At 34.6% G+C, this 17057-nt stretch overlaps 2 protein-coding genes across 2 annotated transcripts in view; both read right to left on the reverse strand.

Moving 5' to 3' along the window:
• The window catches only part of LOC127987324 (uncharacterized), a 66973-nt gene that overhangs the window by 19996 nt on the left and 29920 nt on the right, over positions 1 to 17057 (reverse strand). The gene's annotated exons all lie outside the window — the stretch shown is intronic.
• On the reverse strand, positions 81 to 3365 carry LOC127987327 (uncharacterized). The gene is made up of 4 exons (XM_052589614.1): positions 3197 to 3365; positions 1844 to 2158; positions 951 to 1253; positions 81 to 745 (listed from the first exon to the last, which is right to left on the reverse strand). The coding sequence occupies exons 1-4, from the start codon at positions 3252 to 3254 to the stop codon at positions 441 to 443; spliced, it is 981 nt and encodes a 326-aa protein (XP_052445574.1). The 5' UTR covers positions 3255 to 3365; the 3' UTR covers positions 81 to 440.

Below are 17057 nucleotides of genomic sequence, written 5' to 3' on the forward strand. Positions count from 1 at the left end.
ATGTAAAACTTCATATGCACTGCTTATTTCTCCAGGAGGTGCTCGACAACTGTAATAAATTATGGAGAGACTCTTGAACCTCAGAGCGAGAACAGTTTATTGGTAAAGGCAAGCAAATACAGATGTCAAATAGACTGAGATCTGTGTGTCTAATCTGACAGATAAATAGACAAAGCCTTTAAACTGAAAGTGTACAATAATAACAATGCAAGAGAGGAACATTTGAAATCAAATATGAAAAATTACTGAATGCTAGCATCTTTGGTAATCTTCAGTATTGACCATGACAAACACTTGCATTTGATACTTTGAGCATATCTGAGCATTTGAAAATTAACCACATCAATATCAGAGGAATAATCTAAGAAATAACATCATCCTTTATGTTTCTGATGTCTGAATATGTGCTTGCTCTTGTTCAGCTCTTTTGAATCTGCTCTCTACTCTCCATAGACAGAAACTCTGAAAGCTCTTAATAACAGTTTTGGTCCAAAACTAAATTGTATATAATTTCCAGCATCTTCAGTTGTGGTGTTTGTGATGGTCAGAGATCTAGTTTGTTTGTCCAGCTTCAGTCTGTTTCTGAATCTTCCATCAAGAACATCATCATATACAGTGATAGACTCAGAAAAAAAGTTTACATAATTGATTATAAATTCATTCATATACGTCCACGCAATAAATATAGCTTCTGTACGACCAGAGTTTATAGTGAGTGAATCTCCCTCCTTCACTGATATTTCATCTGGATCAAACAGAAAAGGGGTTGTCACAGAGTAATGCAATTTAAATCCTTCATGTATGTTTACTTAAGTAATTAGTTTGAAATGTAATCTCCAAAAGAATAATAATATAAAATAACAGAACAGACAGAAAAAAGCAAAACAGTGTGTGGAATAATATATCTGGTGATGAAAAAATAAAACAAGTGGAACAAATATTTAACTCACCATAGACAGCGAGAAGGAACATCTTTTTCTCATTGTTAATCTGTAGTAGAAAAATTCCAGCATCTTCAGTTGTGGTGTTTCTGATGGTCAGAGATCCAGTTTGATTGTTCAGCTTCAGTCTGTCTCTGAATCTCCCATCAAGAACATCATCATATACAGTCATGCTGTCGGTCTGTTTATTGATTTCAGCTAGTAAAGTGTTTTCAGTATATCCAAACCTCCACTGAATCACATTATCATCCTTCATTTCAGTAAGATCAGAGTTTAGAGTGACTGAATCTCCCTCCTTCATTGATATTTCATCTACATTATCAAAAACACACAGAGAACAAACAGAAACAGGGTTCATCACAGATTCAGAGTCTTATCTGATGGTTTACTGAAGTAAAGATTAATTATATAAAAGAACAGAAATGGTGTTTGTATTAATAAACTTACAGAATTGCTGATTCTGTAAGTATCGATCATTGACCCAACAACTGAATCCAACAGTAGTCTTTTACTTGAGCTACAGCAAAGTTCACTTAATTTGTATTAATTTAGCTTCAATTTGACTTCAGTTTTGATAATCTGACACCAATTCCAAATGACTTCGAAACACAGAATTATATCATTCATTTAAACTGAGATATATGATTATTCAACTATTCCCTTAATCTTTGATTATTAGTTTATTTATATGCACAGATGATGCACCATATGCTCCGTTCATTCACGGTCCTCCAGTTTGAAGGATTCAAATGATTTTTTGTGTCCCTTATTGGTGATCTCTTCTCAGGATTTGTAGCATTGTTCTTTTGTTGCATGGTATCTGTTTTTGTGGACAATCTTCTGTTCAGTTTTATGAGGAATTTTGGTCTTACAATTAAAATATAGAACTTAATTTAACTCACCAACGATAATAAGATAGAAACTCTTCCTTAAACCTTTTCTCTCCAGTTCATAAAGTCCAAAATGTTCATATCTGGTGTTTGTGATGGTCAGAGATCCAGTTTTTTTGTTCAGCTTCAGTCTGTCTATGAATCTCCCATCAAGAACATCATCATATATAGTCATGCATTCGACCCGTTTAATGATTTTAGCCAATAATGTGTTTTCATTTTCCAACCTCCACTGAATCTCATCATCATCTTTCATTTCAGTAAGACCAGAGTTCAGAGTGACTGAATCTCCTGGTTTCACTATCTTCATTTCCTGACCAAACACATCTGCAGAACAAGAATGTATCACATATTAACATTTTAAAATCACTTGATGTTGATTTGATCACTACAATACTTTTAAACTTTGAATTTGAAGTTAATAATATTCTGCTGCAAAAGACAAAATATAGTAAATGAAAAAAATTATTCACACACATTTATATTTCCTTAAATGTTGATGTTTAATTCAATTTTTAATCCAACTGTTTAATCCAACTTGCAGAGATGAAAAAAAAACAAACAAACAAACAAAAAAAAAAAACACAACGATCACTCCCCTCCAGCAGGGGCGTAGCACCAAACCATCTTGCTGGGCCACCATACCAAATACCATAGTGATGGGTGGGATATTTTGAAAAAAGTCGGTAACCAAACGATTGATGGACCCCATGGACCCCATTGACTTCCATAGTAGCAAAAAAAAAAAAAAAAAAATACTATGGAAGTCAATCTGCGAATCTGCAGCCTCCGGTTGTGCAGGAACATACTATTGGCAGCAGAACCACCTGAACTGCGGGTCGTACCATTTACATTGATTCGAGAAGGGTGGTGGGGCCCTGCACAGCATGAAAATGACTTTTCAAACCAGTGCCTAACTACAAGTTTAGTTTTGCACATGAACTTTTTTATTTGTACATAAATGCTATACAAATGTTAGTGCATGTATATGAATGTATAGAAAACTGACTTCTACGCCCCCCTCCTTCCTCGGGCCCTCGGTACACTTTACCCCCCCAGTCCGACGCCCCTGCCCTCCAGACATTACTTTTTGCCACCACTGTAATTTAAGATGCTTTTAATCTTAAATGTCACACATTTAATGTTTAATGTCACAAATAATGCTGTTGGGTATTTTAATTGAGTTTGAGTAACTGAGTTCACACGTCAATTGATTTTAAAGTTAAAAAAAAATAAAAAAGTATTTCAATGTGAGATTAACAATGAATGTGAATATAAATCATCTCTGACTAATCTAACCACTAATTTATTATATGTTACCAGAACAGAAGCAACTGAAGCCATAAAAACCCATTTCAAACTCACCATCCAGACGCCAGAAACTCAAACAGAACAAAACTAATTTGATTGCCATTTCCCTCATCAGTTCACTGAAAAGCTGACAATATTATCCTTTAGAATGTCTTAAATGTGAGTGAACTGTGATATTTATCTGGTTTTGTGCGAATCCTCCCCTAACCTTCATCTCAGTTTACTTTCAGATGTCCATCCTCTTTTACATCACAGAAAATAAACAAAGTTTTGTTGATCTTGTGTTTTCAAGCTCAAAAGGAACAGGCAAAGTTCAGACGATCAGCAAACAGCTTGTCTGAAGTAATTTAAGTCAAAGTTTGAATCAAAACCAGTGTTAAATGAGCAAAAACAAATAGTCTTGGTAATGTGTCTCCATCCACACCAGCGTTTTTAAGTGTTTTACAAAAGTCTGAAAATAATTAAATTATCTTACTCTGCAGGTATTCAACATAATAAATAACGGAGGTTCTCCCTCGTGGGCCTCATGAGGGTTTGCCCATGCGGGGCCCATAGCAGTTTGGTCATTCAGGGCACTATCAGGATTTTCTGAGGGCAACCCACTGTTGGCTAGCCCACAAAAAGACAAAAACAAAAACAAAAAAAACATCTACATGCAAATGTTGCACTAAAACATAAAAAAAAAAAAAAAAGATTTTTGTGATAATGACAGAAAAATTAAAATAATACATTTTCCATAACAAAAATATAATATGTCTATGTACTATATATATGTATGTACTGTATGTATATAAATACACACACACACACGAATGTTTATATTTAAGAAAAATATGTTATGTTTTTATATTTTATTATTGATATATATTATATAAGTAAATGTTATTTAAATGTATTTGTAAATGTATTTATATATACAGTACACTGTTAAATTTTTTTTGTATTTGTACAGGAAACTCCTGGCAACTAATTGCCGTGAATTTACAGCAAACAATATACAAGTAATATACTGTTGATTTAATACAATAAAATTCTGTGTTTATACAGCAGTGTTGCTGTGATTACAGTAGCATTAATACAATAAAATGTTGTATTTTGTATTGTTGTCGTTCAATCCTTAACAGTGGTGACAATCCCCAAAAAAAAAAAGAAAAAAAAAATTGCAGCAATGCATGCTGGGAGCCATGAACATGTTTTGTATGCTGGCATGAAACATGTCACCATCGTTGTGTTTAATACACCAAATGTTGATGTCTGTGAGTGGATAAATAATCTAAAACATGTTTTTAACAAAAAGTTAGCAAAAACGATATTTATTCACTGTTAAACACCAGTGTACGAACCACAACATTGTTTCAAATGATTCATTTTTATATCAGTTGGGTTATTTAAACCATTTTAGTGCAGTCAGTTGGTTGTTATTATTAAAACAGACTTGTTGATCTGCTTTACATATGCAGAAATGTTTTCTGAAAACAACTGCAACTGCAGAAAAAAGTATTGTAGCAAAAGTTGAGGGTCTAGAGCACAACTGAAGCAAACCCTGATCTCTATGATGGTGATCTCAAAAAACATTTTAATTAAGACATCAACATCTTAATCTTAATCTCAATAAGAACTTCTGTAGATGCATGACATAAATAAAATCATTCTGGTTAGTATTACTACAAGTGAAGCTGGTAATGCTGTTTGTGGAGTTGTTTATTCAGATCTTGAGAGATTTAAAGTCTTGTATCTTCAGTTCACCTACGACTGTGGCTGAAGAAAGTTGTAGTTTGTGTTCTTATTTATCTTTCTTTCTTGCTTGATCACAGCAGGTGTTTGAATGACTGACCTTAAAATAACACTATACTAATATGGAAACTGGACCTTTTTATGTTCTTGCAATGTTACAAATCAACGTTCCTAGAATGTTGAATTTTTAAATCAAAATTAAGTTAAAAGAATGTTTGAGAAACATCATACCCCTTAAGTTTCTTTTAACGTTAAGAAAACTGGACTTTTTATGTTAGAAAGAATATTAAAGTACCAGTTTTAATGCTATCCCACAATGCTTTGTGGTGTCTGTAAAATAATGCTTCTACAGTGTAGTTACAATAATATTACAGGAATGTCCATCAATTTCCCATCATGCATTTGCATTTACAATAAAAACCATGAATACAGTGTATTGTTGTAAAATATATTGTAAAATTACATCAATTGCTAACAGTGTAAAAAAAAAACTTTATTTTGGATGTTATTAATGGTGATTAATCGTCTGACAACACTAATATATATATTCATGCGGTCAGGCAATTAATTTGCTTTAAATCGCATCCAAAATAAAGGTTTAATATATATATATATATATATATATATATATATATATATATATATATGTGTGTGTGTGTGTGTGTGTGTGTGTGTTTACTGTGTATTGTGTATATATAAACATACAAACATGTAGTATTTATTTCTATATACTGTATTATATTGAAAATATTTACATGCACATACATTTATATATTTATAATCTTATATTTTATATTATATAAAAATATTTAATATAGAAACAAAAAAGATTACTTACAAATGAGGACAATGGAAGCAATCTAAATCAACAAAAGAGCAGTGACTCAGCTGCTCGGATTGAGTTGGGCAGGTCATTCCACCATGAGGGAACCAGTGGCGAAGTTACGGATGGGGTGACCCAGTGAGAAGCTGGTAATTTTCCAGATGAAATATAATATATTATAAATGTATGGTTTCACTATAATTTATAGTTTCACTATAACTTCATATATTTGGTTTAAAATATATTTAACCTGAGCTTTCAAGTTCATTTACTGGACTTTTTTTTTTCAAAATTTTCCTCTTATATAGGTGCTTACCATACAAAATATTTATTGATTGGCCAGTTTCTGTTGGTCCCACCCACAATTATGTTAACGCATTGAGGACGTGCATGTTTGAAAATAGTGTAATTTGAAAGTTGTATTTGAAAATAGTAAAAACAAACCTCATTCAATATGTAAAAACTTATATATTGGATTTCTCAAAGAAATGTAAGTCTTAGTGCTGAATCCAGACCGCTATCCTGACAGTTTATCCTACCCATCCTTTTTCTGATGCTAAAAAACATTTAATGTACCTGCATTACTGTAATGGTAGGTATAGGTTTAGGGTGCATGTCTGTATCCCTTCTAGCTACAACCACGAATATAACGCATAATAACTGTATATGCATTACTATAAGAGTAGGTTTAGGGTTGTGGTAGGTGTAGACGTTAATAAACCACAAATTTAGTGTAGCATGTTCATTCCGATTCATCCGGAACTTTAGTCTGATTGCTGCACACTTAAGGGGCGGTCACACTGCACTTTTCGTTCCACTGACTTCCATTCATACGCATGTAAATGCATCAGACCGGAAACGCAGGCTCACGCGAAAAATTTTGCATTTCGCTGCGTTTGAAAGTTCAAGTTTGGTGAACTCTGATCTGCGAATTCTCATCACATGAAGTCGTGTGACCAGTACATGATCGATACGTCACTGCGTGACCTCTCTGTACAGAAATTAAAAAATGAAGGAAGTGCTAATTTTAGCCGTAGCGCAGCGTCCTATTTTATAAAATACATATTTAAAAGCTAATTAAAAAAAAGAAGCTGCATTAGGGCTGGGCGATATATCGAAAGATATGATCATGCGCATCTAATCAGGAAAGCTGCTTCCGTGATCACCGCTAAAATCTCCATCACCTGCTTATAATAGGAGTGGCATTTAATAGACAGCAGAGGTGGGACTTTCAAGTCACAAGCAAGTCTTCAAGTCATATCCAAGTCCTCAAAGGGTTAAAGTTAATCAGATAATTAAGTGACTAATTAAATGGTGATTGTGCATTAGTGATGAACTTCTGCTGTTAACAATCAACATCACTGAAGTAAAGCGAAACACAAGAACTACAACTGAATTTAGCCACAGCCTTCAACTGAAAAAAAAAAAAACACTATGGCACCATAATTGTGGTCAGGGTTTGCTTTAGGTAGTCTCTTGACCCTTTTATTAATTCAAAGCAATTTGATTCAAAACAATTTCAATATTGTTTTCGCAACAAACATGTATGCATTGCTGAATCAAAGCTTGTAGTGACAGATGATCTTATGCTTTTTCTGCTTATAACTCATGATGACTGAACATCATGAGATAGTCTTCTTTGGATTGTTGACTGACATTCAGATTTTACCAGAGTTGGGACTTTCAATTCACAAGCAAGTCTTCAAGTCATATCCCAAGTCCTCAAAGGGTTAAAGTTAATGAGATAATTAAGTGACTAATTAAATGATGATTGTGCATTAATGATGAACACCTGCTGTTCTTGAGAATTACAGAGGATCAGATGTTGATGTTTTATTGGTTAAAGTGATGCAACCATAATGGAGATCAGTGTTTGCTTTAGTGGGGCTCTTGACCCTTGACTGTCATGTTAGATCTCTTTATGTAGCATTGCATGAGGTGCTGTAAAGCAGAGAGAAGAAATTAATCTGTATGTGATAGGTGGTCAGATTACAATCAAATTAACATTAGCTCTATTTAAGTTTAGCATAATCAACCCAGTAAAACTACACTATGGGGGAAAAAAAATATAAAGTAAGTGAATTTTAAATCTACTAAGTGCATACAAAATTTGAAAAACTATACTCTGTAGACACACACAGACATCAAGAACCAGCATATGACTCTCAACAGTGGTGACAATCAACAAAATGTTGCATGCTGGGTAAAACCTTAGTAAAAACTCCCGTCATGCACTGCAGTATGAAAAATTGTCACCACTGTTGAGGATCGTGTGATAAGTGTGTTTGTCTAAAAACCTGAACTGATTGTCTCCTTTTGTGTCTTTCAACATTGAAGCATTGTGATTTTTTTTTTTCCTTCAGTTCACTAATAGCTGAGTGTCATTCTACTTTCCAAAGCTAAACACAATTTCATGATGTTCAGTCATCATAAGTTATAAGCAGAAAAAGCATAAGATCATCTGTTATTGCAAGGTTCGACTCAGCAATGCATACATGTTTGTTGCGAAAACAATATTGCAATTGTTTTGAATCAAATTGGTTTGAATCAGTAAAAGTGTCAAGACACTACTTAAAGCAAACCTTGACCACAATTATGGTGACATAGTGTTTTTTTTCTTTTACTTTTTTTTCAGTTGAAGGCTGTGGCTAAATTCAGTTGTAGTTCTTGTGTTTCTCTTCAGTGATGTTGATTGTTAACAGCAGATGTTCATCATTAATGCACAATCATCATTTAATTAGTCACTTAATTATCTCTTTAGCTTTAACCCTTTGAGGACTTGGATATGACTTGAAGACTTGCTTGTGACTTGAAAGTCCCACCTCTGATAGACAGAGCCGTAGATCGCTGACAAGCCACGCCATATCGTGTTCATATCGAAGGCGATTCATCTGTGATAATGAGCGCGATATGGCGTGGCTTGTCAGCGATCTACGGCTCTGTCTATTAAGTGCCACTCCAATTATAAGCAGGTGATGGAGATTTTAGCGGTGATCACAGAAGCAGCTTTACTGATTAGATGCGCATGATCATATCGCTCGATATATCGCCCAGCCCTAAGCTGCATTCGCAGTGTCAATGGAAACAGGAACAGATGATAAATTTTTTTATTGTTTAGTGTGTATATATTTATAGAAAGAAAGAGACAGAGAGTACAATATAATAAGACGCTTTCGACGCCGTCGCAAAAGACACAGTACAAGCACAGATTAATCCATGTTGTGATAACTGAGGGGAAATATATCTTACGTTATATCTTACTCCCGCCCATATTCGCAGCGGCGTCCGAAATAATTTTGCACGTTAGTAAGGCTAGTGTGACGGCCCCATTAAAGCCCATCTTTCAAGTTGAAGTTGAAGTTGTAGTCTACATGTCGTTTCTTACAAGGTCTTACAGTAACCACTAGAGCTACAAGGAGGGAAGGAGAATGAGTTTATCTTAGCACATTTTGTTTAACAGGTGCTCGTGTGGTAGATGTGAGGCTATGCCATCAGCAGTGGAGAGTGAGTGCTGTAGGGAGTTTGATGCCTATTGGTCCCTTGTCTTAAACCTAGATCCCCCAGAAGACATTACCTGCCTCACACTCCATCCAGGGTTTGAAACATCGTGTCTGAATCCTTTTGTGCTGCAGATAGCATACATGAACTTCAGACAGGAGCATGGCCCTCTTCAAGCCAGCAGACCAGAGTATGTTTTGAGAAAAAAAAAAAAAAAAAAAAATTATATAACCTTGCAGTTTAAAGAACCAGCTTTTCTACACCAAAATAATAAATCATGTTAAGAAGGTTTTTAAATTCAGTGGTTTCCATATATTTACTATAAAAACAACTTTGGTGTTGTGTAGTACAGTAGAATATCAGCCAACAGGACATGCAATATTTACCATTGGAATGGTTTACTATGAAAACATGGTATGATCAAAATGTAATTATGTCCCAATCTCCACCACAGGCAGTTCCGATACACAGCATACAGGCAGGTTGTCCGCTGGGCGTACGGAATACTAGGCAGGAACATTAGGAAAGCCATACCTTCATGTGTTGTGTCAGCAATAAGGTTGCAGTTTGCAGGGGAGGGACAAACATACAAAGGTGTCCAGTGGCCCTGCTTGGAAGACGATTATTAAATCCATAGTGTAACAAACTGTTCTGGTAAAATGTATCTTTTTATTACATATTAAAACGTGAGTGTCGTGTGAGATGGAGGCTGACCGCCTCATCCTTGGCAACCTTCTGGAGGGAAGTGGTGAGGGGGGGCGGTGTGGCAGAGGACAAGACAGCACTGCTTTCTTGTAGGGCCTGTGGTGACTTGCAGTATTCCTCTACCAGAGAGACCATAAGATTTGTTGTGTATCCTTGAGGAGAAAAATGTTTGGAGTAATGCTAATTTACGTCCGTAGTCCCTAGGCAGGTACACACACTAACAAATACTCACTATACACAAGACTCTGCTAAAAACACATATATAAACCACATCACAAAAATTACTAAGAAAAATGTTCACACACTTGATTTTTCATAAGCCACTTCTTAAGATGTTCTTTAAAAGTGTGATAATTAGAACACTGTCGTACTGAGTGTGGCAAACTATTAAAGTATTTGCTCCCTATCACTGATAAAACTTTCTGGCCAAAAGATGTTCGCCTATTTTGTACTTCCCAATCCCCTCTACTGACAGACCTGGTACCAATACCACAATATGCCCTCTGTTTAATAAACTCCTTCAACGGGGGTGGAGCAAGCCCATGCCAGACCTTATAAACAAAGCATGCATAATTAAGATTCATAACTCAAAAGATTATGTTTTTTAATTATTTTACAGTGGTGAAATGAGAGGGTTTTTTTATCAAACACTTTTATCGCCTTCTTATACAGTGTTTCTATTGACTTAAGAATTGAATTACTAGTGAATGACCAACTACTGAAACAATACTGCATACTTGAAAAAAATCATTGAATATGAATACAGCCTTGCAGCACCAACTGTCAAGAAAGACCTAATATACCTAAAATTTCTTACATTAAATTTCACAATATTAGACAACTTTTTTACATGGCTTTTAAAAGTGAAAGTAGAATCAAGAGTAACTCCAAGATACGTAAACTCTTTCACAAGTTCTATTTCCTCTCCTCCTAGAAATACATTTGAATGAGTCATCTCTACTAACCATTTTGAAAACATCATACACACAGATTTTTTTGTTTTTAATATTAAACCTGTCCTGATAAGCCAATCCTGTAAATTAGTCATAGCAGAGGTCAAAGTAATCGAGGCTTTTTCAAAATTCTTTGCATGGGTATAAATAACTACATCATCTGCATATAACTGAATATTTACATCTTTACATACTTCAGGTAAGTCATTAATGTAAAGTGAAAATAACAATGGTCCTAAAATAGAACCTTGTGGAACCCCCTTGGGGCAGACAATATAAGAAGATTTCACGCTATCAATACATACACATTGTTTCCTATTAGAAAGATAAGATTTTACCCAAAGTATTGCTTCCTCTGAGAAATTAAAATTTGTTAGTTTAGATAAAAGCACCTGATGGTCAACAGGGTCGAATGCATTCTTTAAATCTAAAAAGACAGCACCAACACATGCATTTTTATCTAGTAAACATTTCACTCTCTCAACAAACAAACAGTTTGCTGAATCTGTTGAGTAATTTTTTCGGAAACCAAATTGCATTGGATGTAAAGAATTAAAACCCTTATTTAGATGATTAGTCAAAAGATTTGATACCCATTTTTCTGCTACCTTAGATATAATAGGAAGAATACTTATTGGCCTATAATTTTTCAAATGTAATTTATCTCCAGATTTGTAGATTGGAACAACTGTAGCCATCTTCCAAGCAAATGGAACAACTGCTTGTTTGAATGACAGGTTTACCATGTGTGTTATTGGGCATACTAAAGAATCTTTATTTGTTTTTAAAAATGTGTCAAGCCCATACGCATCCTTTGCTTTGGAGCTTTTTAATGCATCAATGATATTTGCTACTTCTAACTCAGTTATTTCATCTATTTCAAATAACGGCTTATCAATTTGTATAGGTGTATATGTAATGTATTTAACAGTAAAATGCTGTGTTAATTCATCCACTGAATTTCTAAAATGTGAATTAAAATTAGTGGCTATAGATAAAGAATCTTTTACTAGAGTACTGTTAATTTTAATTTCAAAATGTTTTACATTGTTCTTTTTTTTTACTAGCTAATTTATTAATGGTTTGCCAAAATTTTTTCCCATCCCCTTTTGAACCCTCAGTAATGTTCATAAAAACACTTGCTTTAGCCTTTCGTAAAGTCTGTATTACCTTATTCCTCATAGAGGTGTATTTATATTGATCAGATAAAAGACCAGAATTCAGCGATTTTTTAAGGAGCTGATCTCTCTCCTTCATCAATTTCCTACATTCATTATTAACCCAGGGTAATGTATTCTTTTTTATTTTTGTTAACCGTCCCCTTCTAGTAAACAATTCAAACACCTCTTTGACCTTTCCCAAAAAATAATCAGAGCCTCTCTCTAAATTTTCACTTTGCAGGACTTCACTCCAATCAGTCTCTTTTAAAGCTATTTCAAGATTGTGTTGCTGATTTTTTGGGAATACATCATGATGAGCAGTGGTTTTAAATTAATTTAAAAAGCGTTGCTTTGTTAGTTTTCTTGAAAAAAAATTACATTATGGTCAGAAACACGACCACTAACCACAGATATCAATCTACTCTGAATCAGCACCAGGTCTCTATATTCAAGACAGGACTCTCGGCTTCACATTGTGCAGCTCCTGAATCAATGAAATGTGACTGTGTTGACTTGTGACCTATGTTTACCTATTATGAAAATTAACCATAGCAGGACACGGACTACATTTTATGGTTCATGATGTTAAAGAACATTTCATAACGTCTCAGACAACTGTACATTTGTGGCTACTGTCGTTTAATTATAAACACTATCGATAACTAATGTTTAGCTACCCTAGTAAAAACATGGTACATTTTAGTATGATCGAAGATACAAAAATTCTACTAGAACAGACTTGTATATGTGCATTCCCAGAAGAGATGAGAAATGGATTTGTGTTCAGCACCACAAAAAGAACATAAAGTGTCAATTAGGGCTGGGCGATATATCGAGCGATATGATCATGCGCATCTAATCAGTAAAGCTGCTTCCGTGATCACCGCTAAAATCTCCATCACCTGCTTATAATTGGAGTGGCACTTAATAGACAGAGCCGTAGATCGCTGACAAGCCACGCCATATCGCGTTCATTATCGCAGATGAATCGCCTTCGATATGAACGCGATATGGCGTGGCTTGTCAGCGATCTACGGCTCTGTCTATCAGAGGTGGGACTTTCAAGTCACAAGCAAGTCTTCAAGTCATATTCAAGTCCTCAAAGGGTTAAAGCTAAAGAGATAATTAAGTGACTAATTAAATGGTGATTGTGCATTAGTGATGAACATCTGCTGTTAACAATCAACCTCACTGAAGTAAAGAGAAACTCAAGAACTACAACTGAATTTAGCCACAGCCTTCAACTGAAAAAAAAAAACACCATGCCACCATAATTGTGGTCAAGGTTTGCTTTAAGTAGTGTCTTGAGACTTTTACTGATTCAAACCAATTTGATTCAAAACAATTGCAATATTGTTTTCGCAAACAAACATGTATGCATTGCTGAATCAAACCTTGTAGTGACAGATGATCTTATGCTTTTTCTGCTTATAACTCATGATGACTGAACATCATGAAATTGTGTTTATCTTTGGATAGTAGATTGACACTCAGCTATTACTGAACTGAAGTAAAAAAAAAAAAAAATCACAATGCTTCAATGTTGAAAGACACAAAAGGAGACAATCAGTTCAGGTTTTTAGACAAACACACTTATCACACGATCCTCAACAGTGGTGACAATTTTTCATACTGCAGTGCATGACGGGAGATTTTACTAAGGTTTTACCCAGCATGCAACATTTTGTTGATTGTCACCACTGTTGAGAGTCATTTGCTGGTTCTTGATGTCTGTGTGTGTCTACAGAGTATAGTTTTTCAAATTTTGTATGCACTTAGTAGATTTAAAATTCACTTACTTTAATTTTTTTTCCCCATAGTGTAGTTTTATTGGGTTGATTATGCTTAATTTAAATAGAGCTAATGTTAATTTGATTGTAATCTGACCACCTATCACATACAGATTAATTTCTTCTCTCTGCTTTACAGCACCTCATGCAATGCTACATAAAGAGATCTAACATGACAGTCAAGGGTCAAGAGCCCCACTAAAGCAAACGCTGATCTCCATTATGGTTGCATCACTTTAACCAATAAAACATCAACATCTGATCCTCTGTAATTCTCAACAACAGCAGGTGCTCATCATTAATGCACAATGCACAATCATCATTTAATTAGTCACTTAATTGTCTCATTAACTTGAGTCCCTTTGAGGACTTGGGATATGACTTAAATACTTGCTTGTGACTTGAAAGTCCCAACTCTGGTAAAATCTGAATGTCAGTCAACAATCCAAAGAAGACTATCTCATGATGTCCAAGTCAACATGAGTTATAAGCAGAAAAAGCATAAGATCATCTGTCACTACAAGATTTGATTCAGCAATGCATACATGTTTGTTGCAAAAACAATATTGAAATTGTTTTGAACCAAATTGCTTTGAATTAGTAAAAGGGTCAAGAGACTACCTAAAGGAAACCCTGACCACAATTATGGTGCCATAGTGTTTTTTTTTTCAGTTGAAGGCTGTGGCTAAATTCAGTTGTAGTTCTTGTGTTTCACTTTACTTCAGTGATGTTGATTGTTAACAGCAGAAGTTCATCACTGATGTACAATCATCATTTAATTAGTCACTTAATTATCTCATTAATTTTAACCCTTTGAGGACTTGGATATGACTTGAAGACTTGCTTGTGAATTGAAAGTCCCAACTCTGCTGTCTATTAAATGCCACTCCAATTATAAGCAGGTGATGGAGATTTTAGCGGTGATCACGGAAGCAGCTTTACTGATTAGATGCGCATGATCATATCGTTAGATATATCGCCCAGCCCTAGTGTCAATATCAGGAAACATCTTTAAGTAAAAGCTTCACAGGATAGAAAAGAGGAAGTAATTTGTAAGACACACTTTAACCTTATTGGTTATTAAGTATTTAGTTGACAATGTCCACACTAATTAATTAAATATTATTTATTACCTTCGACTGTGAGTGATGTCACTTCCCAATGCAAACGTGCCAAATAAAATGGCCCCACCCCTTCCACTTGATTGACAGGTTTCTTTGAAGACGTTGGAAATTCAAATGCAAAAGGTATTGCGATTCCATTTGAGTTTTGGCAGTTTACATGCACAGTGCAGAGAGAGTGAAAAGGCAAATGTGGTAGTTAATATTGTTATTTAAATATGATAGGCTCATAGTGTGACGAACGCGCAGAGGTGGGAAGTCCAGGGGCCAAAGAGTAAAAGTCCTGCCATATTTTTGTTCCACCCATGAACTCATCAGCCGATTTCACCAGAGGAGGAACCAAGTCATTCCTTCCAAGTCACAAACGAGTCTTGAGTCAAATCCCAAGTCCTCAAAGAGTTAAAGTTAATGAGATAATTAAGTGACTAATTAAATGATGATTGTGCATTAATGATTAACATCTGCTGTTTACAATCAACATCACTGAAGAAAAGAGAAACACAAGAACTACAACTGACTTTAAGCACAGCTTTGGATGAAATCAATTAAAAAAAAAAAAAAAAAAAAAACTTTGCCACCATAATTGTGGTGAGTATTTGCTTCAGTTGATATCTTGAGCCTTTAAGCGGTTTTCACAAATTTGCTTCTATACAATTGCATTATTGTTTAGCAGCAAACATTTGTGCAATGCTGATACAAGTCTTGATCTAGCAGGCGACTTATGCTTTTGATGACTGTATGATCTTGATTAAATTTCTTGATTATATGAGAAGAGTTCGTGGTTTAGTTGTTAGAGAGAACTGCTGTGAATTCGCTGCTCTGTCTGTGCACTTTGGATGGGTTAAATACAGAATATGATTTCTGAGTACGGGTCACCACACTTAACTGTTTGTCACTTTCACAAAAAAGAGAGAAATCTCATTATGCAAATGCCACCAGTAGTACTTATAATGCTGCTTCTGTCATGATGATTTATGACTTTGACCTTTGACCTTTTGACAGGTTGAACTTCCGGTAACCTTATGATGGATGGGCGGGACAAATGAGATCAAGGGTTAACCTACGACCTTTCCACACATCGATCATGCGTTTTTGACAGAAAGTTTTACCCTATTGACCTAATTAGTTCTAAATCATGGTTTTGACGGCTAGTTTAAACGGAAGATGAAAGACTCCTCACGCATCGATCATGTGCTTTTGACAGAAAGTTTTACCCTATTGACCGTTAGTCTGTTTGAAGTCTGTGCCAGATAAATTGTTTGAAGTCTGTGCCAGATAACTTGTTTGAACTCTGTGTCAGTTAGTTTGTTTGAAGTTTATCACAGTTATACGGTTATGTGTGTGTGTGTGTGTGTGTGTGTGTGTGTGGTTATACGGCTTCTCCCCCTCCCATTACATTTATGAGCGGTGTATAAATGGGGTCGGTGTGTTCTACATTTTATTTATATATATATATATATATATATATATATATATATATATATATATATATATATATATATATATATATATATATATATATATATATTTATAAAACATGATATAATTTATATTATCTAAAAAATAATTAAAGGTTGAAAACACATTTTAATTATTTCACATTTATATAATCTAAAACACATTTTAATTATTTCACATTTATATATATATATATATATATATATATATATATATATATAAAACATTATATATAAAACATTATATAGTTTATATAATCTAAAACACATTTTAGTTATTTCACTTTCATATATAAAACATTATATAATCTAAAGCGATTTAACTAAGGTTGAAAAACATTCTGTTCTTTTAAAAAAGGTTATAAATGAAACTGTATAAAAAAATATACTGAAACCGACTGTTTCAGATAAAACGAGATCCATTTTCTTTTAGAGAGCTGAAGGTCCCAGTGCTTGCACGCCACAGTGCACACTCGTTGGAATTTACTAACCAATCATAATATCTTCAAAGCCATTTTTAATTAAAACCAAACGTATCTCACGCGGGAGTACCATGATTTTGACAGTTTTCTGACGGTTCACCTATGAATTACGGCTGGTGCGCGTCTAGCATCTCTTGTACCCCTCTCTCTCTCTCTCTCCCTCTCTCTCCCTCTAATGCCTGTGTACACACA

Source organism: Carassius gibelio, chromosome B22, assembly GCF_023724105.1.
Source record: "Carassius gibelio isolate Cgi1373 ecotype wild population from Czech Republic chromosome B22, carGib1.2-hapl.c, whole genome shotgun sequence".
Classification (NCBI taxonomy): domain Eukaryota; kingdom Metazoa; phylum Chordata; class Actinopteri; order Cypriniformes; family Cyprinidae; genus Carassius; species Carassius gibelio.

Excerpts from the sequence above, each read along its gene's own strand:
- LOC127987327 (XM_052589614.1), bottom strand. The coding sequence starts at position 3,254 with ATGAGGGAAATGGCAATCAAATTAGTTTTGTTCTGTTTGAGTTTCTGG. Across the intron at positions 2,159-3,196 it reads GAGTTTCTGGCGTCTGGATG|ATGTGTTTGGTCAGGAAATG; the intron begins GTGAGTTTGAAA and ends CTTGTTCTGCAG. Across the intron at positions 746-950 it reads GTTCCTTCTCGCTGTCTATG|ATGAAATATCAGTGAAGGAG; the intron begins GTGAGTTAAATA and ends TGTTTGATCCAG.